We start from the raw sequence: 25,740 nt of genomic DNA, 5'->3' as shown, positions 1-25,740 counted from the left end.
ACAAGAAATGGTCAGACATGGCACTTCCTGTATAGAATCTTCTCAGGTTTTGGCCTGCCATATGAGTTCTGTTATACTCACAGACACCATTCAAACAGTTTTAGAAACTTTAGAGTGTTTTCTATCAAAATCTACTAATTATATGCATATTCTAGTTTCTGGGCAGGAGTAGTAACCAGATTAAATCGGGTACGTTTTTTATCCGGCCGTGAAAATACTGCCCCCTATCCCAAACAGGTTAAATCTACCTAGGATAATTTGGCACTTAGGCGGTCCCTCTGGTCACGATTAAAACCTGCACTGTGTACTAACTAGTACACTGACAATCTAAAATGATAAATCCAAAGGGTATCATGTCACACAGATTTAATTTGGTCTTGATTGGGCCAATTCCAAAACGTTTCTTTGTTATTAGTTAATAACATAATATATATGAGCATAAATATGATACAGTAAGTTTGTAAAACTGATGGGCATCAAAATTATTTTAATTTTTCAAGTCCATTTCTGTTTGATACCTGGTATGTCAAATTGCAGTGTGTTTTTTGTCAATATAATTTTTTGTAAATAAACTGTGCAATTTATGTAACACACAAATGCTATCTTATCTGGATATCATAAGGTGAATGCACCATTTTGTAAGTCGCTCTGGATAAGAGCGTCTGCTAAATGACTTAAATGTAATGTAATGTAAATGTAAGTGAATTATCACTTCTACCTCTAATCAGCAATCATAAGATGTATTCATGCGATCTCCCCCTATCTGCATGCGGGGCTAATCACAACACGCCTTATTGTCATCAGAGTTGAACCAACCAATAAGAATGCTTGAACATTGAATACACCTTTCTTTTGAGGCAAGTGGAAACATAACCAACCCTGTTACATATGGACCCCTGAAGTAGCCTTGGACACCCCCTAGCCACCCCATGTATAAAACTCTAGTTCCGCCACTGTTAAGTAGTACTTTAAATCATTTTTACTTGAGTACTTTACACAGCTGTTTGTATGAAGGTTCCCCAACCTCCACAAATATTTTCCGGTTTTGGGATATACTTTCAACATGCACAGTAGGTGGCGGCATGCACATTCGAACGCCATTATTCCAGAGAAGAAGAAGGAAACTACTGGTGTGTGGACTTTAATACCAGACGTGTCGTATCTTAAACAAGCGAAGTGCCGCTAGTTAACACAGCCAAGCGCGGTTTTTTTAATGATTTTTTTTTTAAATCAGGCCCCGGGAGTTTTTATTTTTTTCCCCGTTAACTAACGTTAGTACTGTACCAAAGAGCATCTATATACGGACTAGATGTTGATAGCCTTCTGGTAACGTTAGCTAGAAGCTACCACTGAAGAATAGCTTGGTACTGTAGTTAGCTATCCACTACCTTTTCGCGCCCGGGAGTTTTCCGGTGGTAGCGGGAACGTACACAGCCACTCTCAACCGAAAGGTAGGGTGGGATTGTGTTCTTGTTAGCCTAACCAGAGTCATACTAAACTAATGACGCTTGTTAGCTAGCTGAGTTTGTTTTACCGTTATGCGTCACTATGATCTACAGTACGCTAGCTTGATTTGAAGATGTATAGCTAGTTAGCTATTTGCTAGCAATATCTCACTTGTTGGTCTCCCATATATTGCTAGCTGTCGTCATAACTTTATACAGCCATTTCTTAGGATTAGTCACTTTCCTGTTGCTGGACTAACGACATTGCCACAACAAACAAACGGCATCAAAATTGCCTATTTAACGTTAGTTGGCTAACATTACCTCAGTCTTATTTGCTCACTAAGTTGGCTAACGTTAATTATTTGGTTTATTTTGTTGCTATTTAACTTGCGAATTAAATAGGAACTTTTTTTAGAGCAATCAAATGTACTGCAACAGTTAACGTTAGTTAGTTTGCTAGCTAAGTAACGTTAGCTGACGAATGAGTTCACTGCGAAAGCTATTGTTTGTGAACATAAGCAACTAACATTAGTTAGCTATGAACCGTAACTAGCTCATGTGGTTGGTGATTGTACAGAATCTCTTTGACTGATTTAGTGTTTTCTACACTGACTGTGTTTACTCTGTTTAGGGATGGCATCAACCAGGTGTGAAGAACTACTAAGTGACAAAGAACCTTTGCCTATATCAGCCCCCACCTCTCCTCCCCCCATTTCCCTCCTCACTGCTTCCCTTTCTAAACTAGCCCCCCCCTCCCCCTCTCTGATCCGCTCCTGGCCTTCCTCGCACCGTTCCCCGTGGGATGAATCTTGTGAGGTCAAAGCTCGCCTCTACTCCTCGCTGCAACTCACCCGAGACCTCCATGCCAAAGGTCAACCATCACCAGGCCACACTCACAGGTAACCCTGGCCCTGTCCAGAAACAATCCCTATGCTCCCAGAAACAACCTCACCCCCCTCTTGCCCAGAAATAAGACTGGGTTTTCAAAATGCAAATAGACAGACTGGTTGACGGCCAGTGTCATGTTTCGCTCTTAACTATCTCTGTCTCCAGACAGGTGTCATTTCAGTTTTCTTCTCCTCGGCTGGGGGGGGAGGGAGGGGGTAAGGCTAGACCCCCCCTGAATCTCCACACCCCCTCCCCCGGGGGGAGACAGGAGGAGGAGGGAGAGGAAGATAGGGTGTTGGTAGAGGAGATGGGTGTTAATCTCCAGACCAGTGTGGACTACAGCAACAGACTCACTGTAACTAACCCCTTACATCCGACACATGTTTGTTGTATGTGTGCGACTGTGTGTGTGTGTGTGTGACTTCATGTTGGTATGTTGGTTGCAGAATGGCAGGAGACATATCCAGGACATGGAGAATGTCAGAGCTCACCTTCAAACCATGCTGAGAAGCACACCCAAATTGGAGACAGAGGGTGAGACCCTGGAGACTCTCCTTCTATCCCAAATCAACCCATAGCCCATAGCCTGTACCCCCATAGGCACAGATCGTAGAGGAATGGATGGATATCCACAATATGGCAAAAAAATCCGCCTGACTTGTCAGAGGGCAAGATGGAGGTGAAACTAGGGTTGGGCGATATGATGGCATTATCTATTGACGATGATTGACAGCCATCGTCTACGGTGACGACATGTGACAGACGATGGTTTAGCGTATTTGAACTTGACTAGTGCCGTGTAGTAAAAAAAGTATTGCAGGACAAGTGACATTCTAATTTGCCTATTCCTATTTGCTATAGCCCAGTGGTCACCAACCTTTTCAAGCCTAGGATCACATCCCAAGTCCAAATGTAAACGAAGATCTACCAAACAAGGCCACAATGTAGTTCCACTTTGACATTCTTTATTTTGTTATCTGTCAGTCACAAGCAAAGTATTCATTTATGTAAATAGAATAATCAGAAGTGCAACTATCATTGGTAAGTCATATTACATTTTTCAATATTTCCACAGGCCTATTACTCATTAACCATTCATATACAGTTGAAGTTATTTTTCAACCACTCCACAAATTTCTTGTTAAACTATAGTTTTGGCATGTCGGTTAGGACATCTACTTTGTGCATGACAATTGTTTACAAAAATATTATTTCACTTATAATTCACTGTATCAAAATTCCAGTGGGTGAGAAGTTTACGTACACTAAGTTGACTGTGCCTTTAACCTCTTACATCTAGATGTTCCGCTAGCGGAACACCTGCTCCAATATCCAATGATAGGCGTGGCGCGAATTACAAATTCCTCAAAAATGCAAAAACTTCAATTTTTCAAACATATGACTATTTCACAGCATTTTAAAGACAAGACTCTCCTTTATCTAACCACACTGTCCGATTTCAAAAAGGCTTTACAGCGAAAGCAAAACATTAGATTATGTCAGCAGAGCACCAAGCCAGAAATAATCAGACACCCATTTTTCAAGCTAGCATATAATGTCACAAAAACCCAGAAGACAGCTAAATGCAGCACTAACCTTTGATGATCTTCATCAGATGACACACCTAGGACATTATGTTATACAATACATGCATGTTTTGTTCAATCAAGTTCATATTTATATCAAAAAACAGCTTTTTACATTAGCATGTGACGTTCAGAACTAGCATACCCCCCCGCAAACTTCCGGGGAATTTGCTAACAATTTACAAAATTACTCACGATAAACGTTCACAAAAAGCATAACAATTTTTTAAAGAATTATAGATACAGAACTCCTCTATGCACTCTATGTCCGATTTTAAAATAGCTTTTTGGTGAAAGCACATTTTGCAATATTCTAAGTACATAGCCCAGGCATCACGGGCTAGCTATTTAGACACCCGGCAAGTTTAGCACTCACCAATATCAGATTTACTATTATAAAAGTTTGATTACCTTTTGTTGTCTTCGTCAGAATGCACTCCCAGGACTGCTACTTCAATGACAAATGTTGGTTTGGTCCAAAATAATCCATCGTTATATCCGAATAGCGGCGTTTTGTTCGTGCGTCCCAGACACTATCCGAAATGGTAAATCAGGGTCGTGCGCATGGCGCAATTCGTGACAAAAAAATTCTAAATATTCCATTACCGTACTTCGAAGCATGTCAACCGCTGTTTAAAATCAATTTTTATGCAATTTATCTCGTAGAAAAGCGATAATATTCCGACAGGGAATCTCCTTTTCTGCAAACAGAGGAAGAATCACAAAGACGGGGGCGGCCAGGGCACGCGCCTAAGCCCACAGTCCCTTGATCGGCCACTTGAGAAAGGCGATAATGTGTTTCAGCCTGGGGCTGGGATGACGACATTCATGTTTTTCCCGGGCTCTGAGCGCCCATGGAAGACGTAGGAAGTGTCACGTTAGAGCAGAGATCCTTTGTAAAAAATAGAGATGGCAAAGAAGTTCAAGAAATGGTCAGACAGGCCACTTCCTGTAAAGGAATCTCTCAGGTTTTGACCTGCCATTTGAGTTCTGTTATACTCACAGACACCATTCAAACAGTTTTAGAAACATTGGAGTGTTTTCTATCCAAAGCCAATAATTATATGCATATTCTAGTTACTGGGCAGGAGTAGTAACCAGATTAAATCGGGTACGTTTTTTATCCAGCCGTGAAAATACTGCCCCCTAGCCATAACAGGTTGGAAAATTCCAGAAAATGATGTGATGGCTTTAGAAGCTTCTAATTGACATCATTTGAGTCAATTGGAGGTGTACCTGTGGATGTATTTCAAGGCCTACCTTCAAACTCAGTGCCTCTTTTCTTGACATCATGGGAAAATCAAAAGAAATCAACCAAGACCTCAGAAAAAAAATTGTTGACCTCCACAAGTCTGGTTCATCATTGGGAGCAATTTACAAACACCTGAAGGTACCGCGTTCATCTGTGCAAACATTAGTACGCAAGTATAAACACCATGGGATCACGCAGCCGTCATACCGCTCAGGAAGGTGATGCGCTCTGTCTCCTAGAGATGAACGTACTTTGGTGCGAAAAGTGCAAATCAATCCCAGAACAACAGCAAAGGACCTTGTGAAGATGCTGGAGGAAATGGGTACAAAAGTTCTACACCTGCATTGCTTGCTGTTTGGGGTTTTAGGCTGGGTTTCTGTACAGCACTTTGAGATATCAGCTGATGTAAGAAGGGCTTTATAAATAAATTGGATTTGATGTATCCACAGTAAAACGAGTCCTATATCGACATAACCTGAAAGGCCGCTCAGCAAGGAAGAAGCCACTGCTCCAAATCCGCCATAAAAAAGCCAGACTATGGTTTGCAATTGCAAATGGGGACAAAGATCATACTTTTTGGAGAAATGTCCTCTGCTCTGATGAAACAAAAATAGAACTGTTTGGCCATAATGACCATCGTTATGTTTGGAGGAAAAAAGGTTATGCTTGCAAGCCGAAGAACACCATCACAACCGTGAAGCACGGGGGTGGCAGCATCATGTTGCGGGGGTGCTTTGCTGCAGGAGGGACTGGTTTACTTCACAAAATAGATGGCATCATGAGGCAGGAAAATTGTGGATATATTGGAAGCAACATCTCAAGACATCAGTCAGGAAGTTATAGCTTGGTCGCAAATGGGTCTTCCAAATGGACAATGACCCCAAGCATACTTCATAAGTTGTGGCAAAATGGCTTAAGGACAACAAAGTCAAGGTATTGGAGTGGCCATCACAAAGGCTTGACCTCAATCTTATAGAAAATTTGTGGGCAGAACTGAAAAAGCGTGTGTGAGTAAGGAGGCCTACAGGCCTGACTCAGTTACACCAGCTCTGTCAGGAGGAATGGGCCAAAATTCACCCAACTGATTGTGGGAAGCTTGTGGAAGGCTACCGGAAACGTTTGACCCAAGTTAAACAATTGAAAGGCAATGCTACCAAATACTTATTGAGTGTATTTAAACTTCTGACCCACTGGGAATGTGATGAAATAAATAAAATCTGAAATAAATCATTCTCTCTACTAATATTCTGACATTTCATATTCTTAAAATAAAGTGGTGATCCTAACTGACCTATGACAGGGAATTTTTACTAGGATTAATTGTATTTCCTCGTCCCTGGGCCTGCTGTTTCAACAGGTTCTTGGTGCTGTCTGTCTTCTGCTTTTCTCACACTCTTTACCTTTTTGTAGTGTGTGAGACTACACAATGTCTTGTGGGAACCTGCACAATGTTATTACAATACTGAATTTTTCACAATGTATCAAAATAAAGTATTTTCCCACACTACCTCAACCAGGTGCAAATTAGGGGAGGAACACAAAAAGTAAATAGCTTTGCATGTGTGACTCCTTACCACAATCAATCAGTATGGCAAAAATAATCTCTACTCAGAGGCCCTTAAAAATACTTTTTGCAGAGAGAGGAGTGTCTTCCACTTTGGAAGATTAACAATTTTCCAAATGTGAGGATCATGTGTCTGTCAATTCGTACTCTGACAGTGAGTTGGAAGAAGAGGATGAGATTGACCCTCAGCCAGTCCCATGACCAGCCCGTCAGCAACACGGACTCCATGGCCACATCACATGCAATAACTTTTTTACTTTCGCACAAGCTGGGACAGGAGCTCCTCAAGAGGAAGCTGAAGATTGTAGGAACAGTACAAAAAAACAAGCCAAACTGCCACCTCAGCTGTTGAATACACAGAACAGGTCTATCAATTCCTATAAATTTGTGTTCACGGCCGACGTGTCCCTAGTGTCCTACGTGCCAAAGAAAGGGAAAATGTGGTACTCATGAGTGCCCTGAATTAAAAAAAAAAAAAAAAAAAAAAAAGAATAATGGATTATAATGCCACAAAAGGAGGGGTGGACCATTTAGACAAGCTGGTGACTGGCTACAGCTGCGAACATTGGGTGAATAACAGCATGAACACCACACAAGGGGTAAGCTTATTAACCTGTCTGGGAACGTGGGACGCTTGCGTCCCACCCTAGTCAACAGCCAGTGGAACTGCGTCGCGCGAAATACAAAACCTCATAAATGCTATAACTTCAATTTCTCAAACATATGACTATTTTACACCATTTTATAGATGCACCTCTCCTGAATTGAACCACGTTGTCCGATTTTCAAAAAGGCTTTACAGCAAAAGCAAAACATTAGATTATGTTAGGAGAGTACCCTGCCAAAAAAAATCACACTGCCATTTTCAAAGCAACTAGCATGCATCACAAATACCCAAAACACAGCTAAATGCAGCACTAACCTTTGACAATCAGATGACACTCCTAGGACATCATGTTACACAATACATGCATTTTTTTGTTCGATAAAGTTGATATTTATATATAAAAACAGCATTTTACATCGGCGCGTGACGTTCCGAAAATATTTTCCCTCAAATGCTTCCGGTGAAACAGCGCTACAATTTACAAAATTACTATTTGAAAACATTGTTAAAATGTAATATTGTCATTCAAAGAATTATAGATTAACATCTCGTGAATGCAACCGCATTGCCAGATTTAAAAATAACTTTACTGGGAAATCACACTTTGCAATAAACGACGTGGTATGCTCAGAAAAATAGGCTAGACGATACATGTTAGGGCCATCTTGGAACCATCTAAAATCAAATATACTATTGTAAATATTCCCTTACCTTTGATTATCTTCATCAGAAGGCACTTCCAGGGTTCCCAGGTCCACAACAAATGTAGTTTTGTTCGAAAAACGTAATAATTTATGTCCCAATAGTTCCTTCTTGTTAGCGCGTTCCGAAGGCTACTCATAATGTACTGAAGCGCGCGGGACTTGTCGTCACGAATGTGCAAAAAATATATATTTACGTTCGTTCAAACGTGTCAAACATTGTATAACATAAATCTTTAGGGCCTTTTTCAACCAGAGCTTCAATAATATTCAAGGCGGACGATTGCATTGTCTTACTAAACGTTTCGGAACAAAAGGGTTCCCATGGGCGCCCGCGTAATAGTAGTAATGGCCCTCCCCCTGTGACCAACTTCCCAAGCCTCTCTTTGGGTCAGTTTCTACCATAGAAGACTCAAACCACTTTGTAAAGACTGTTGACATCTAGTGGAAGCCTTAGGAAGTGCTAAATGATTAATAAGTCCCTGTGTGTTTCCATGGCAAAGGCTTTGAAGTGATTCCACACATCAGATTTCCACTTCCTGTTAGGATTTGTCTCAGGGTTTTGACTGCCATATGAGTTCTGTTATACTCACAGACACCATTCAAACAGTTTTAGAAACTTTAGTGTTTTCTATCCAAAGCCAATAATTATATGCATATTCTAGTTACTGGGCAGGAGTAGTAACCAGATTAAAGTAGGCCTACCAGAGTTCTGTGACTTTGACAACCTTGGCTTATTAGTGCAAGCTAGTTTTCTAGTTGACTGTTAACCTCCCTCGGAGTCTGGATTGCGCTGCTGTGATCATTTGCCTGTATTCTTCCTCTGATCGCAGGCCTCCTGGTTCTCTGACCCACCTTTGGATTATTGCCTAGGGAATTTATCTATTTTGGATGTGCCTCGCCATACCTCCCTCTGGAATACTTATCGGGTTTCCCTCTGACTCTCCTGCGGCCCGGTGTAGCTCCTGCCGCTACCTGCTTTTTCTCTGGCTAGTTATAGGGCCTCTCCACTGAAGCGCTTCCCTACCTGGCTCCACTCTTCTACCTACCTGGCTCCACTCTTCTCCACCTGCTTTTTCTCTGGCTAGTTATAGGGCCTCCACTGAAGCGCTTCCCTACCCAGTCTCCACTCTTCTGCCATCGCATGGACTCCTGCCGTCAATCTCATTTAGGTTTCCGCTCTCTCTTTCTTTTGCTCTGCTGGCGAGGATTGTGTTTGACGTGTTTTTGACTGTGGGTTCTAGTGCTAGCTTGTTTAGAGTAGGCTAGTTGGGCTCTGGCTTGCTGATCTAAATCGCTGTCATGCACCTGCCCATGGGCTCCTCTGTTCCTCCTGTTTGCTCTCTGCCCTGGAATAGTATGGATTCCCACTCCCTGTTTTATTCCAACCAAATTTCTACTCCCCCCTGATTTTTGCCGCATGAATAATAACTATCGGCTCCGGCTCTCCTATGACGTCCTTATTCCTCCCACTCATCGGGCATCCTATGTAGACGCTGCTACCTGCATCGTGGCTCACGTCGACACTGGTGTCAACTATACTACTGGTAGCAACATTAACTCTCTCTCGTCTCACTCACGCCCTACTTCCAATCCATCTTGTACAGTAAACCATGACTACCTACGTCCCCTTCAACCTACTGTTCCATTATCCATAAACTCACCTCTGTCTCACAATACTAACTTTGCTCGCCTCAACACTCGATCAATGAACAAAGCCCCCTTGCTCCATGAACTAATATCTGACAACAAGCTAGACTTCCTCCTCCTAACTGAAACTTGGCAACAACCAAGTGATTTATTTTCTCTTAACCTGTTGGGGCTAGGGGGCAGTATTTGCACGGCCGGATAAAAAAACGTACCCGATTTAATCTGGTTACTACTCCTGCCCAGTAACTAGAATATGCATATAATTATTGGCTTTGGATAGAAAACACCCTAAAGTTTCTAAAACTGTTTGAATGGTGTCTGTGAGTATAACAGAACTCATTTGGCAGGCCAAAACCTGAGAAGATTCCTTACAGGAAGTGGCCTGTCTGACCATTTCTTGCCCTCCTTGATCATCTCTAACAAATACAGGGGATCTCTGGCATGACGTGACACTTCCTACGGCTCCCATGGGCTCTCAGAAGGCGGGAAAAAGCTGAACGATGTAATTCCATCCCCAGGCTGAAACACATTAGCGCGTTTGGCAAGTGCTCTATCAGAGGGCCATTAGACTGAGGATCGTGCATGAGGGGATTGCATACTTTTACTTTCACTCTCTTTGTAATAAAAAACAATTTCCCGGTCGGAATATTATCGCTTTTTTACGAGAAAAATGGCATAAAAATTGATTTTAAACAGCGGTTGACATGTTTCGAAGTACGGTAATGGAATATTTAGAATTTTTTTGGTCACGAAATGCGCCGTGCTCATAACCCTTATTTACCCTTTCGGATAGTGTCTTGAACGCACGAACAAAACGCCGCTATTTGGATATAACAATGGATTATTTGGGACCAAACCAACATTTGTTATTGAATTAGAAGTCCTGGGAGTGCATTCTGACGAAGAACAGCAAAGGTAATAAAATGTTTCTTATAGTAAATCTGACTTTGGTGAGTGCTAAACTTGGTGGGTGTCTAAATAGCTAGCCCTGTGATGCCGGGCTATCTACTTAGAATATTGCAAAATGTGCTTTCACCGAAAAGCTATTTTAAAATCGGACATATCGAGTGCATAGAGGAGTTCTGTATCTATAATTCTTAAAATAATTTATGTTTTTTGTGAACGTTTATCGTGAGTAATTTAGTAAATTCACCGGCAGTGTTCGGTCGGAATGCTAGTCACATGCTAGTCACATGCTAATGTAAAAAGCTGGTTTTTGATATAAATATGAACTTGATTGAACAAAACATGCATGTATTGTATAACATAATGTCCTAGGGTTGTCATCTGATGAAGATCATCAAAGGTTAGTGCTGCATTTAGCTGTGGTTTGGGTTTATGTGACATTATATGCTAGCTTGAAAAATGGGTGTCTGATTATTTCTGGCTGGGTACTCTGCTGACATAATCTAATGTTTTGCTTTCGTTGTAAAGCCTTTTTGAAATCGGACAGTGTGGTTAGATTAACGAGAGTCTTGTCTTTTAAAATGGTGTAAAATAGTCATATGTTTGAAAAATTGAAGTTTTTGCATTTTTGAGGTATTTGAATATCGCGCCACGGGATTACACTGGCTGTTGACTAGGTGGGACGCTTGCTCCTGCTGGTTATGGCTACTTGTGTCACCTCCACTCCACCAGCCGTGGTGGTGGCCTTGCAGTACTGTATACTGTAACTCCAAATCAAAATAACTAAACGCTGTCCCTACTGTCTCATTTGAATACATTGCTTACAAATCATCCAGCTCTATTACCACTATCCTTGTGTACCGTCTTCCTAAAGCTAATGAATCATTCTTGTCTGGACTACTCACCATTGCTGTCCCACTCTCCCCCTACTTGGAGATTGTGAATATTTACGTGGACTCATCAAACTCAAAACCTGCCTCTTTCATTGCTGTTCTGGACTTCAGTTTCAATACTGCCCAACATGTACATTTTCCCACTCACATCAAGGGACACACACCAGATCTCATCTGTTCTGTTGGCCTCAACTTAACTAATATTTTCCCCTCTCTGTTCCCACTATCTGACCACAAGATACTTAATTTCTCCCCTCATACTCACCCTACAACACTGACAAATGCCTTATCTCCTTCCATAACATCAAAGCTGTTGACCTCCTCCAACTCTGATGCCAATTGTGATTCCCTGCCCCTTGACCACACCCCAACACACCTGGTGAACTAGCTGCTCAATTCAAACAATGCTCTGTCTCCCTCAACTCTCTGGACCCAATCCAAACTAAACCCGTTTCCTTCTCCTCCCCCTGGTTTATCCCTGAGCTCCGCGCCCTGAAGCAAGCTGGCTGCCAACTGGAGCGCCTGAGCTGGAAGTCTGGGCTCACTGCCCACGCTGAGGCCTATTGTGGAGTAACTACAATGTTGTTAACCTCAGTTTTCTCCTATCACAGCCATTAAACTCTGTAACTGTTTTAAAGTCACCATTGGTCTCATGGCGAAATCCTTGAGCGGGATATTCAATGCTGCTTTTTTCATTTATTTTTACCCATCTACCAATAGGTGCCAAGGAGGCATTGGAAAACCTTGGGCTTTGTAGTTGAATCTGTGTTTAAAATGCACTGCTTGTCTGAGAGACCTTAAAGATAAATGGGGATTTCAGCTTTTTAATTTTTAATTAATTAGTATATTAAAAAAAAGAAAAACATTCTACTTTGGCCTACCCCATAATGTAAATGGCAAAATAATCTCAATCCATTTTAAACTCAGGCTGTAACACAAAAACATTTGGAAAAAGTAAAGGGAATACTTTCTGAAGGCACTGTAGTGGTTTTATGAGTTCCCACTTATTCAGGTGGTAAATTATGTAGCATATATGCAAAGCCTAGGCCAATATAAAAAACTAAATGCAGGCAAACGAATCTAAAGAGCCCAAAAATATATTATTCTGGATCCTATTTTGACATGTTGCAAATCAAAATATTGGTCATGCTTTCCCTGAAGATGTTAGATGAAATAGCTAACTACTTCCATGTCTTACTTGGCACTGGAAAAAGTCATTCTAGAGTCCTCACGCTTAGCTACTTGGCTTCAAAGTATAGCCATTGATACCAGATTCACTGAATGAGGGAATTCTTTTTTTACTTTTTGGTTGTAGGCCAATGTTCTAATGTTATAGCATAATACCTCCAAGAGTTACTGGTTGTGTAGACTTTTGTTCCAGCCCTACTCTTTTATACACCTGCTTCAACAAATAAACTGCACAACAGGAACTTGTTGAGCTGACTCAGGTGTGTTTGAGCAGTGCTGGATCAAAAGGCTGCTAGCTCTCCGGATTTAGAGTTGACCACGTTTTATACAGTAACAGTGCTGTATATTTGACTTTAAGGCATTTTTTTCATAGTGGTATCATTATGGTATTATCATTCTAAGCTGATATTGGTATCAAAGGAAACATTTTGACCACTTAGTTTATCTAGTGAATGATTAGCCCATTGGGAAACCCCATGCTTCAGCCATCTATAGTCTAGCCAGTATGCTACAACATCCGTTAGGCTACAGGAGAATGCTCATTGCTAAAATAGCACACCTGCCTGATATGAGCCATGTAGGCTGTAGCCTTTGGTGAAAGAGCCAACCCTAAAAATACAACTTTTTGCCAACATGGGCTCCTTTCTAGAAAGGAATATAGGCAGTTGTGTGGCGCATGCAGGCCTCAACATTTTTATTAAATTGCATTCTAAGTGGCATTAAAAAGGTGTTAAGTCTTAACCTCCCTGGGCAAGGTGGGACGTTTGCGTCCCACCTAGTCAACAGCCAGTGGAATCGTGTGGCGTGAAATACAAATACCTCATAAATGCTATAACTTCAATTTCTCAAACATATGACTATTTTACACCATTTTAAAGACAAGACTCTCGTTAATCTAACCACACTGTCCGATTTCAAAAAGGCTTTACAGCGAAAGCAAAACATTAGATTATGTCAGGAGGGTACCCTGCCAAAAATAATCACACAGCCATTTTCAAAGCATGCATATATGTCACAAAAACCAAAACCACAGCTAAATGCAGCACTAACCTTTGATCTTCATCAGATGACACTCCTAGGACATTATGTTATACAGTACATGCATGTTTTGTTCAATCAAGTTCATATTTATATCAAAAACCAGCTTTTTACATTAGCATGTGATGTTCAGAACTAGCATACCCACCGCAAACTTCCGGTGAATTTACTTAATTACTCACGATTAACGTTCACAAAATACATAACAATTATTTTAAGAATTATAGATACAGAACTCCTTTATGCAATCGCGGTGTCAGATTTTAAAATAGCTTTTCGGCAAAAGCACATTTTGCAATATTCTGTGTAGATAGCCCGGCCATCACGGCTAGCTAATTTGACACCCACCAAGTTTGGCCCTCACCAAACTCAGATTTACTATTAGAAAAATTGGATTACCTTTGCTGTTCTTCGTCAGAATGCACTCCCTGGACTTCTACTTCAACAACAAATGTTGTTTTGGTTCGAAATAATCCATAGTTATATTGAAATAGCTCCGTTTTGTTCGTGCGTTGAGGTCACTATCCGAGGTCACTTTCGAAATATTCCATTACCGTACTTCGAAGCATGTCAAACGCTGTTTAAAATAAATTTTTATGCGATTTTTCTCGTAAAATAGCGATAATATTCCAACCGGGCGACGTTGTATTCGTTCAAAGAGAGAAAGAAAAAAATGGATTCCTCTCGTGCACGCTCCAGTGTCAGTGTTCCCTGCCTGACCACTCACAAAAACTCCCTAGCCCCAACAGGTTAAATTCAATTTCATGGGACCTGCAGATATCCTGAACCTATTCTCCAACTATCATAAAAGCTTTAAGATAACTTTAACTTATCAATACTAGCTTATTTCCCAAATATTCTAACCTACGAAGGTGTTGTCCTAAAGTTGTGGCTTTCAAAAATAACAAGAATTAAAGTCCATAGACTAGGCTATTCTCAATCACAGCTTTATGAAAGATCAAACAAAGCTTTATGAAAGGTGGAACAAACAATGTTATTATCCAGTTCTGACTACTATAGACCGCTTCTATCCAGCCTGTAGCCTATAACCTAGCTCACTACGGTAAGACAGCCTGTTCCTCATCGGTCACTGCTGCATCATGTGTGCGCCACACACAAACCTTTTCTGCTCCTCCACAAGAAAGGAATATTAGAAAAGATTTGCCGTTGCCTTCATTTAGCCTCTGCTCAGGCTTTCAACAACATTATCTTTCGCCATGATTCGTCCAGTTGCATTTTATTTTGCGCTGTAGCACAACTGTAGTTTTAGCACACTTTTAGGGGGGTGATCGCATCGTATATAACAATGTTTTATGGGAACATATTCACGATAGGACAAAGGTTGACATCGCCCAACCCTAGGTGGAACCACCACCATATTGCTTACACCTATCCAATCCTCTTAGATCTGTGCCAAGGGGGTAGGGGCTGATTTTGTATTTGGGATTCAGGGAATGGATTACACACACTGAAGAAAAAGGAGACAGACAGACACGCCACTCTCACAAACACACACACACAAACTTTGCCAATATGGTATTCCCTGTATTGTCCTGCAGGAGGCAGCAGTGTTACAGAGAGTCCCAACCAGTCATTTAACAGTGACAGCACCTCACAGCTACTCGGGTAACACTACACATCTTCTCTATTTTAGTTTTTCAATACCTTTTTGTGTTCTATATAATAGCTATGTTGTCGGTACATATTTCACTAAATGTAAAACAAATTGCACTTTTCTTATTTTCTTCTCCAGTGGTGGGGTAGGAGGTTTAGAGGAGTTGTTCCCGCGGTATTCTTTTCATCTGCGTTCTGACGGTGTCTTCTCCTCCTCGGAAGCCACTGTCCTTAGGGAGAACCTAGACAGGGAGAGGACCAGCCGCAAGGTAAACACACACACACTGATCCTGATATATTCTTTGGCCTCAATACCTTCCAATTCCTGATGATCAGCCCTGCTTTAGCCTGCTCTAGCCTGGTCAGTGTCTAGCCCCTCTATGTGCCAGTATGAGGGGCAGATGTGTGTGTGAGGGGCAGGTGCTGCCTGGTGTGTAACTGTGCGTCTGTAGTAGGGTTGTCATGGTACCACTATCCCAATACTGGTATCGGGACAACCCTAGTCTGGAGCAGTGTGAGGGGCAGGGGCTGCAGGTTTGTGACGTTATGTGTGTCTCTAGCAGTGTGAGGGGCAGGTGCTGGTGTTGCAGAGTAAGGCTCTGGAGCTGCAGCAACGATTGGCTCTCGCTATATCAGCTGACCGGAAGAAGGACATCATGATCGAGCAGCTTGATAAGGTGTGGACACACCTTACACTCATACACACTCTTGCGCTCTCTCTGTTTATTTCTCTCTCTCTAGCTCTCTTTTTCCCACACACATGCAAATCTTTAGGATGGGTGTTATCTACAGTGCCAGTCAAAGGTTTGGACACACCTTCAACTGGAATGTTTTTCCAACAGTCTTGAAGGAGTTCCCACATATGCTGAGCACTTGTTGGCTGCTTTTCCTTCACTCTGCGGTCCAACTCATCCCAAATCATTTCAATTGGGTTGAGGTCGGGTGATTGTGAAGGCCAGGTCATCTGATGCAGCACTCCATCACTCCCCTTACACAGCCTGGAGGTGTGTTTTGGGTCATTGTCCTGTTGAAAAACAAATGATAGTCCCAGTAAGTGCACACCAGATGGGATGGTGTATCGCTGTGGTAGCCATGCTGGTTAAGTCTGCCTTGAATTCTAAATTGTATTTATTTATTTCACCTTTATTTAACCAGGTAGGCAAGTTGAGAACAAGTTCTCATTTACAATTGCGACCTGGCCAAGATAAAGCAAAGCAGTTTGACACATACAACAACACAGAGTTACACATGGAGCAAAACAAACATACAGTCAATAATATAGTAGAAAAATAAGTCTATATACAAAGTGAGCAAATGAGGTGAGATAAGGGAGGTAAAGGCAAAAAAGGTCATGGTGGCGAAGTAAATACAATATAGCAAGTAAAACACTGGAATAGTAGATTTGCAGTGGAAGAAAGTACAAAGTAGAAATAGAAATAATGGGGTGCAAAGGAGCAAAGTAAATAAATACAGTAGGGGAAGTGGTAGTTGTTTGGGCTAAATTATAGATGGGCTATGTACAGGTGCAGTAATCTCTGAGCTCCTCTGACAGCTGGTGCTTAAAGCTAGTGAGGGAGGTAAGTGTTTCCAGTTTTAGAGATTTTTGTAGTTTGTTCCAGTCATTGGCAGCAGAGAACTGGAAGAAGAGGCGGCCGAAGGAGGAATTGGCTTTGGGGGTGACCAAAGAGATACAGTGAGGGGGGGAAAAGTATTTGATCCCCTGCTGATTTTGTACGTTTGCCCACTGACAAAGAAATGATCAGTCTATAATTTTAATGGTAGGTTTATTTGAACAGGGAGAGACAGAATAACAACAACAAAAAATCCAGAAAAACACATATATAAATTGATTTGCATTTTAATGAGGGAAATAAGTATTTGACCCCCTCTCAATCAGAAAGATTTCTGGCTCCCAGGTGTCTTTTATACAGGTAACGAGCTGAGATTAGGAGCACACTCTTGAAGGGAGACCAAAGGACAGATTTTCACCTGTTTAATATCCATTGATTCTCGCAGTCTCCTCTGAACAGTCGATGTTGAGATGTGTCTGTTACTTGAACTCTGAAGCATTTATTTGGGCTGCAATCTGAGGTGCAGTTAACTCTAATGAACTTATCCTCTACTGCAGAGGTAAGTATGGGTCTTTCTTTCCTGTGGTGGTCTTCATGAGAACCAGTTTAATCCTAGCGCTTGATGGTTTTTGCATCTGCACTTGAATAAACTTTAAAGTTATTGACATTTTCCGTTTTGACTGACCTTCACGTCTTAAAGTAATGATGGACTGTCGTTTGTCTTTGCTTATTTGAGCTGTTCTTGCCATAATATGGACTTGGTCTTTTACCAAATAGGGCTATCTTCTATGTACCAACCCTCCCTTGTCACAACACAACTGATGGCTCAAACGCATTAAGGAAAGAAATTCCACAAATTAACTTTTGACATATTTTGATTTGTTTAACACTTTTCTGGTTGCTACATGATTCCATATGTGTTATTTAATAGTTTTTATGTTTTCTCTATTATTCTACAATGTACAAAGTAGTACAATTAAAGAAACCCTTGAATGAGAGACACAGGTACAAACACATGCTTACGCACACATTGTGATGTTGTATGGTGGTATTGAAAATGTTGTGTAGTGGATATGCGGTGGTGTAGGGTTTTATCTTTAGCTCATTCATTACAAACATACCGTCATTTCCGGACTATTGAGCGCACCTGAATATAAGCCGCACCCACTGAATTTAAATGTTTTATTTATTTTGAACATAAATAAGCCGCACATGTCTATAAGCCGCAGGTGCCTACCGGTACATTGAAACAAATTAACTTTACACAGGCTTTAACGAAACACGGCTTGTAACAAAAATAAATAGGCTTTAACGAAACACGGCTTGTAACAAAAATGAATAGGCTTTAACAAAACACGGCTTGTAACAAAAATAAATAGGCTTTAACGAAACACTGCTTGTAACAAAAAATAAAGCTCCCGTGCAGCAGCTCTATTTCCTTTTCCAACAGCCAGATCAATCGCCTTCAACTTGAAAGCTGCATCATATGCATTTCTCCATGTCTTTGCCATGATGTTGGTGACAAAATGACTACCGTAATCAGAATGATGGGAAGTTTGAGAGCGCTCGATTTAATCTAAACAGTAAACAAAAAAGTTGTTTGACCTTAACCCGTTCGGCAATTTCATTGGTCTAATGAAAGCTTCATGCTGCCAAAAAACTGAGCACGTTACAGAATGTGTTTTTTTGGAGAAAATCATTTTGAAAGCGGGAAAAATCCATATATTAGCCGCGTCATTGTTTAAGCCGCGAGGTTCAAAGCATGGGAAAAAAGTTGCGGCTTATAGTCCGGAAATTACGGTAGTTCACTGTTTTATATTTTGTTTTACACTGTGGAAATAATTGCATTTAAGAAGCATTGCTAACTGCTGATCTTTGTCTTTCTGCCGATGTTAGCATTTTGTAATATGACACTCAGACGTGATTATTGCCAATCCTGGGGAACCTGGGTGTTTTCATGTTTAAAACAGCTTGCACAAGAAATTAAATCAAGCAGCACTACCCTTTTTTTACTTTCTACATGACTTTGTTGATAGAGGAACATCACCATAGCCAAGGAGTTAGAGTATTGAATAAAAATGTTTATTTTTTATATAATGTGGGTGCTTTGGTGTGTTTGGACCCCAGGAAGAGCAGCTGCTGCCTTGGCAGAGGCCAAGGTGGAGCAGTCACCATATATTACTAATAACCTGTGTGTGTATCTATCAGACCCTGGCTAAGGTGGTTGAAGGCTGGAGGAAACATGAGCAGGAGAAGAGTGAGGGAGTGAAGAGACTACAGCAAGAGAAGGAGCTGGCGGAGAGACGACATACAAAGCAGCAAGAGGTAGCACAAACACAGTATTTATGTGCCAACAAAGATTTAACATGTTGCTGCCTTGCATCCATACCTCTGTTTGAATTTGACAGTGGTTACATTTCCACACCACCATCCCACATCTTTATACCAAACCAAGTGGCGGGACTGTCATTGGCTTTTGTTATCATCACATATACATAGGACTGTATATAGTGTGTGTGTGTGTGCGTGCGTGTGCGTGCGTGCATGTGTATTTTCCAGACCCTTGGTCAATTAGAGCAGTCTCTGGCTCAGGTTGCCGAGGCCTTGGAGCAAGAGCAGAAACACACTGAGGAACTACAGAGAACCAACAGACAGCTGGTGAGTAACACACACACAGTCACATTCTCTCGCACTATAATTTACACCTATCTGACTGTGTGTGTGTGTAGGAGCTGCGGCTGGTGGAGTTGGAAGGGTCTCTGTGTGATTGTAGGCGTGAGTATGAGCTCTTGTGTGTGGAGCGAGACAGGCTGCATCTACAGGCCCAGGAAGCCCAGGCTGCTCTGACCTGCCTCCAGGAGCAAACAGCCAATGAGAGAAGATTGCTGGAGGACCAGACAGTCCAGCTAGCCAATCAACTGCAAGAGGAGAGGGTGGGTTTGTCTCATGTCCAACATTTTGGAATGTCTGTTTAAATCACTCAACTGAAATTGTTACTAAGAAACATGTTTTCCGCAAACGGAAGCCTTGAAAGCAGCTCTGGTCTGTTATTTAGCAACTAACAGCAGTCTCTAACTAGTATTTCCATGTATGAAGCGTTTTTTTAATTGCGTATGAAGCGTACCTAATGGAATCAATGTCCTTTAAAAAACTCAAAGCATCTTGAATTGGAGTTAATTCCAAAATTCTAAATTGACCCCATCCTGTGTGTGTGTGCGCATGCATGCGTTTGTTTGTAGGAGTGCAAGCAGCGAGAGGAGCAGCATTTGTTGGAGGTAAGACAGGTGTTGGAGGAGGTGAGAGGAGAGTTGGCCAAAGTGAGGGGGAGACTGCTACAGCTGGAGGAGGAGAAACTGGAGGCTCGGAGAGAGGGGGACACAGAGCGCATGGACTGGGCTTTGGAACAGGTACACATCTATTTGTCTGTGTTTACAAGATCTTATGACTCTGGGGGTTTGTTAACAAAGTTGGGGGTTTGTTTACAAAATTGTGTGTGTGTGTGTGTGTGTGTGTGTGTGTGTGTGTGTGTGTGTGTGTGTGTGTAGGCCCGATTTGAAGCCCAGCGTTCTCAGTTGGAAGTTAAACTGAAACAGGAGACTGAGACACTGTCAGCTTTACAGCAGGAACACATTGCCCTGAAAGAACAGCACAGGTACACACAAACGCCACTAGGGGTGGTAAAGTCCTAGACCACAGTTATTTTACCCACAAGCAAGGCCCTCCCTCGTCCACCATTTGGCAAATCAGATCATGACTCTGTACTCCTGCTAACTGTTTACAAGCAGAAACTAAAACAGGAAGTACCCGTGACTTGCTCCATTGAGAAATGGTCACCAGAAACAGAGATTATGCTACAGGACTGCTTTGCTAACGCTGATTGGAATATGTTTTGAGACTGTGCCGATAACATTGATAAGCTAACCACCTCTGTTACAGGCTTTATTAGAAAATGCATCACGGTGAGGGTTCGCTGCTTCCCCAATCAAAAACCTTGGATTAACACCGATGTTGGTGCTAAACTAAAGGACGGGGCTACCACACACAGCTATCATAGACACCCCTAAAGCTACGGCCATGGACAGGAATAAGTACAAGAAGTCCTGCTATGACCTCTGCAGAGTCATCAAATGAGCAAGACAATATAGGAATAAAGTGGAATCATATTACACAGCCTCCGACGTCCGCCGCATGTGGCAGGCGGACGTCCTTTATGGATTAAAAAGGAAGACCCAACCGTGATCTGCCCAACGATGCCTCTTTACCAGACAAACTCAATGCATTTTATGCATGCTTTGACAACAACAACTTTGTGACGGGTGTGAGGGCCTTCCCCGACCAAGAGGATTGGGTGATCTCGCTCTCCGAGGCCGACATGAGAAAGGTCTTCAATCAGGGCAACATCTGCAATTCCGTGGAGGCGGGCGGTATTCCAGGGCGTGTTCTCAGAGCATCCGCAGGACAGTTGGCAGGCATATTCAGTCATTTTCAACCTCTCCTTGTCCCAGTCTGTGATCACCATCATGTAGCACTCACTTCTGTAATCATGAAGTGCTTTGAGAGGCTGGTTATGGCACACATTAACTCCACTTTCCCAGACACCCTAGACCCACTCCAATTTGCATAGCCTTCCCTGTAGCTCAGTTGGTAGAGCATGGTGTTTGCAACGCGTGGTGTTTGCAACGCCAGGGTTGTGGGTTCGATTCCCACGGGGGGCCAGCACAGAAAAAAAAATATAATAATAATAAAATGTATGAAATGAAATGTATGCATTCACTACTGTAAGTCGCTCTGGATAAGAGCGTCTGCTAAATGACTAAAATGTCAAATGTAAGTGATACCGCTCCAACAGATCCTCTACACACTGCCCTCACCCACCTAGATAAGTGGAATACCTATGTGAGAATGCTGTTCATTCTCACATTTGGCCCAGCGTCGTCCGGGTTTGGCCTGTGTAGGCCGTCATTGTAAATAAGCTCACCAAGCTTAGGACTCTGGGTCTGAACACCTCCCTCAGGAACTGGATCCTGGACTTCCTGACGGGCCGACCCGTGGTGGTGAGGGTAGGCTACATCACCTCTGCCATGCTGACCCTCAAAACAGAGTTCCCTCCTGTACTCCCACGTACGACTCCAACACCATCAACTTTGCTGACGACACGACGGTGGTAGCCCTAATCACCGTCAACAAGTCAGCCTACAGGGAGGAGGTCAGTGACCTGGCAGTGTGGTGCCAGAGCAACAACCTCTCCCTTAAGACCAAGGAGCTGATCGTGGACTACAGGAAACGAAGTACTCCACATCGACAGTGGAGCAGGTCGAGAACTTCAAGTTCCTCATTGTCCAAAGCACTAAAGAATTAAAACATGTCATGAAGAAGGCCCGGCAGCGCCTCTTCCCCCTCAGGAGGTTGAAAAAGTTTGGCTTGGGCCCTCATCCTCAAAACGTTCTACAGCTGTACCATTGAGAGCATCTTGACTGGCTGTATCACTGCTTGGTATGGCAACAGCACCGCCGTCGATCACATGGCGCTACAGAGGGTTGTGCGGACAGCCCAGTACATCACTGGGGCCTAGCTCCCTGCTATCCAAGACATCTATATCAGTCAGTGTGGAAGGAAGGCCCGGAAAATTGCTAAAGACTCTATCCACCCAAACCATAGACTACTCTCTCTGCTTCTGCATAGCAAGCGGCACCGGTGCAACATGTCTGACACCAACAGGCTCTTGAACAGCTTCTATCTAAGCAATAAGACTTATAAATAGCTATCAAAATAGCTACATGGACTATCTGAGTTAACTTTATTTTTGCACTGTCTGTGCACACTCACTCCATCTGTTCACTCACACATAATATGCACATACATGTATAGTGACTACGCACACCCACTCACATACAAGCTGCTGCTACTCTGTTGTCTTATATCCTGTTGCCTAGTCACCTTACCCCTATACATATCTACCTCCATCACTCCAGTATCCCTGCACATTGTAAATATGCTATTGGAACTGTCCCTTTATATAGTACGCTTATTTACTTACTTATTGTGTTCTTCATACTTCTTATTTCTCGTGTGTTTTATATAGTATCACATTGTTATTGATTGTTGGGTTTTGAGTTTGCAAGAAACGCATTTCACTGTACTTGTGCATGTGACATTGAAACTTGAAAACACATACACACACACTTCCACAGTGTTTGACGTGTGTTTTCAGGAATCAGCTGCTGGATCTGAGTGCTCGCCATGAGAGAGAACTTTCCTCCCAGTTACAGCAGCAACAGCAGCACACACTGACACTCACCCAGGACTACCAGACCAGGTAACACAGACACACACACACACGGAAAGTTTATCACATCAGGTTGGTTTTTGCATTTGTAGTGGTTTCTGCCCATTTTGTGTGTGTGTCAGGCTGGCCCACTCCAAGCAGCAGTCTGCTTTGTTGGAGGAGAGCAGGAGGAGGCTCGAAGGGCAGAGAGAGGAGCTTGTGAGCAGACTGCAGAGTTTACTACGCTCCCATTGGACAGAAGCACTGAGACTGCTCAGCACACAGGTACACATACTCACACTCAAACAGTGTTTCCACACAGATTATTTCTGTCACCTCCTGTTAAGAGAGATACTGACTTACACTTTTGCTTTCTGCCTCTGCTAATGTTGGTTCGGTGTAGCATGCCAAAAACTATGCTTATGGGACTCTTGAATTAGGCTTGTGGTGTAGTTGATTTGCTATCATCCGTTTTTTCAATGGTCAAGGCACAGCCTTCTGAGCCAGCCAGTAGAGGTACCTGTGTGTTTGTTTTGCAGGCAGAAGGGTCTTCTCTTCCTTCGCTGTGGTACGAGCCCAAAGACTGGATGAACCAACATCCACTACAGGAACCATCATCTAGTTCACACATTACAGTGCAGTACAGAGCTGCAGCTGACACGCACATGGTGCAGAGAGAGCAGGAGGGGGAGAAAGTTGCTCGCTTGGCACAAGGTAATCAATAGGAACATTTTAATGTTTTAAACCACTCTGCTTAAACTCACTGATTGGACCACTCAATCCTGAAAGTGCTAGCTTCTTAAACCTTCAAACGGTGCCAGAGATCAAGCACGGATTCTCTATTCCCAAGAATACGGTGTTGATGTCTGACTTGTGAGACTACATTCAAATCAAACATTGCATGCTGAGAAAAACACACATAAACAACACTTTCAAGGTAAATGGTGGCAAATCCACAAGCCCCCATTGCCATATTTTTTGTCAGTCACTTTTATTTAGCGATTTCAAAGCTCAATAATAATTTTGAAAATGTGCTCATGAAACATTAATATGGTTTGCACCGGCCCAAGAGTGTGTGTAATGGTTGCACTGTAGAGTCCTGCAGTGTCTCAGTTGAGAGAAGTGCTTTCTCTATTGTTATTGTTGTTATTATATTTTTGTTAGTATAATTATTATATTTGTTTCACCAGACGCTCAAGCAGTGGTCCTCCGACTCTCCAGAGAGAGAGGGGAATTAAGTGGAGAGGGTGAAGCAAGAGCGATAACAGAGGGAAGAGAGAGAAGATGGGAGAGAGGGGCAGGTAGAGAAGAGAGTGGAAACCTCAGCGTGCTGAACCACACTCTCTCCTTCAACCTTCTGGAGCCACAACTAGACACCACCAACATCACAGGTACCCACACACACACACGTCCAGCTAGAAACCACCAACATGACGGTAGGGCTGGGAATTGCCAGGGACCTCACGATACGATATTATCACGATACTTTGGTGCCGATACTGTGATTTTATTGCGATTTGTTGTTCCAATCATATTGCTCATCATATGTCTGCTGCTGAGGGACAAAAGAGAGCTATGAGAAAACAAGTTTTGATCAGTCATTGAAATAAAAGTGCTGAAAACAAATTGTCTCCCTATTTAAAAAGATGGAGAACAGGCTATGAAGGAAAAATACTGGAGTTTTGGTCCAAGTACAGCGAACTACCGCAAAAATAATATTGCGATTATAGTCCAAACAATACGATATATATCGTCAAAAATAGTATCCTTTTATTTTAACTGTCACATTTCCCCCCCCCCCAATCACAACATGATGGGTACACACGTGTTCGCAGGCACAAACACACACGTGCACGTTTTGTTCTTCTATCCTCGTGGGGACCTAAAATGAATTTATATTCAAAATCCTTTTTACCCTAACCTGTAACCCAAACCCTAAACCTCTTACCCCTAACCCTCATTGTAATCCTAACCCTAATTTTAACCCTAAACCTAACCACTGACTTTAAAATAGCATTTGTCCTCATGGGGATGTGGGAAATGTCCCCACGAGGGAGAATTTTCCATGCGGGAACCTTTGGGGATTTTTGGTCCCCACAAGGATAGAAGAACCAACCACACACACACACACACAGCCAGAAACCACCAACCTGACAAGAACTCAGGTGTGTGTGTTGTGTAGGTATCACAGGAGGTTGGTGGCACCTTAATTGGGAAGGACAGGGTCGTGGTAATAGCTGCAGCGGAATAGGTGGAATGGTATTCAACACATCAAACACATGATTTCTACGTGTTTGATGCCATTCCATTAGCTCCGTTCCAGCCATTATTATGAGCAGTCCTCCCCTCAGCAGCCTCCACTGGTAGGTATTACACTCACACATTCGGGTGTGTGTGACATGACTGTGCAGTAGCCTAATAGTCATCTCACCTCTAATCCGTTAATGTCAGAATTGGATTTATGCAGTCTCCCTGAATCCTTCTGCCACAAGGGGCCAAAAAATGTACAGTAATGCCAACACACTCTTACACACACTAATACACACTTAACACACTATCACAATTTTGT

General features: G+C 42.4%; 1 protein-coding gene across 4 annotated transcripts in view; it reads left to right on the top strand.

Annotated features, from left to right (window-relative positions):
• The first annotated feature begins 1,003 nt into the window (after nucleotides 1-1,003).
• cntrob (centrobin, centrosomal BRCA2 interacting protein) overlaps nucleotides 1,004-25,740 on the top strand; it is a 40,340-nt gene continuing 15,603 nt past the window's right edge. Inside the window, exons 1-16 of one of the 4 annotated variants that reach the window (XM_045716802.2) lie at nucleotides 1,004-1,451; nucleotides 2,080-2,347; nucleotides 2,502-2,691; nucleotides 2,783-2,870; nucleotides 15,281-15,347; nucleotides 15,475-15,604; nucleotides 15,896-16,012; nucleotides 19,115-19,231; nucleotides 19,466-19,564; nucleotides 19,636-19,839; nucleotides 20,146-20,313; nucleotides 20,452-20,558; nucleotides 23,118-23,222; nucleotides 23,315-23,456; nucleotides 23,711-23,885; nucleotides 24,362-24,562. In XM_045716802.2, the coding sequence (XP_045572758.2) occupies nucleotides 2,082-2,347; nucleotides 2,502-2,691; nucleotides 2,783-2,870; nucleotides 15,281-15,347; nucleotides 15,475-15,604; nucleotides 15,896-16,012; nucleotides 19,115-19,231; nucleotides 19,466-19,564; nucleotides 19,636-19,839; nucleotides 20,146-20,313; nucleotides 20,452-20,558; nucleotides 23,118-23,222; nucleotides 23,315-23,456; nucleotides 23,711-23,885; nucleotides 24,362-24,562 (2,176 nt within the window). In that variant the 5' untranslated portion in view covers nucleotides 1,004-1,451; nucleotides 2,080-2,081. The remainder of the gene's footprint in view (nucleotides 1,452-2,079; nucleotides 2,348-2,501; nucleotides 2,692-2,782; nucleotides 2,871-15,280; nucleotides 15,348-15,474; nucleotides 15,605-15,895; nucleotides 16,013-19,114; nucleotides 19,232-19,465; nucleotides 19,565-19,635; nucleotides 19,840-20,145; nucleotides 20,314-20,451; nucleotides 20,559-23,117; nucleotides 23,223-23,314; nucleotides 23,457-23,710; nucleotides 23,886-24,361; nucleotides 24,563-25,740) is intronic. The other 3 variants (XM_045716803.2, XM_045716801.2, XM_045716800.2) reach the window with 3 other exon arrangements.

The sequence above is a fragment of the Salmo salar genome, chromosome 04, assembly GCF_965601325.2.
Source record: "Salmo salar chromosome 04, fSalSal1, whole genome shotgun sequence".
Classification (NCBI taxonomy): Eukaryota; Metazoa; Chordata; class Actinopteri; order Salmoniformes; family Salmonidae; genus Salmo; species Salmo salar.
The sequence above is the reverse complement of the archived record's forward strand: the minus strand, read 5'-3'. Positions and strand labels throughout refer to the sequence as shown.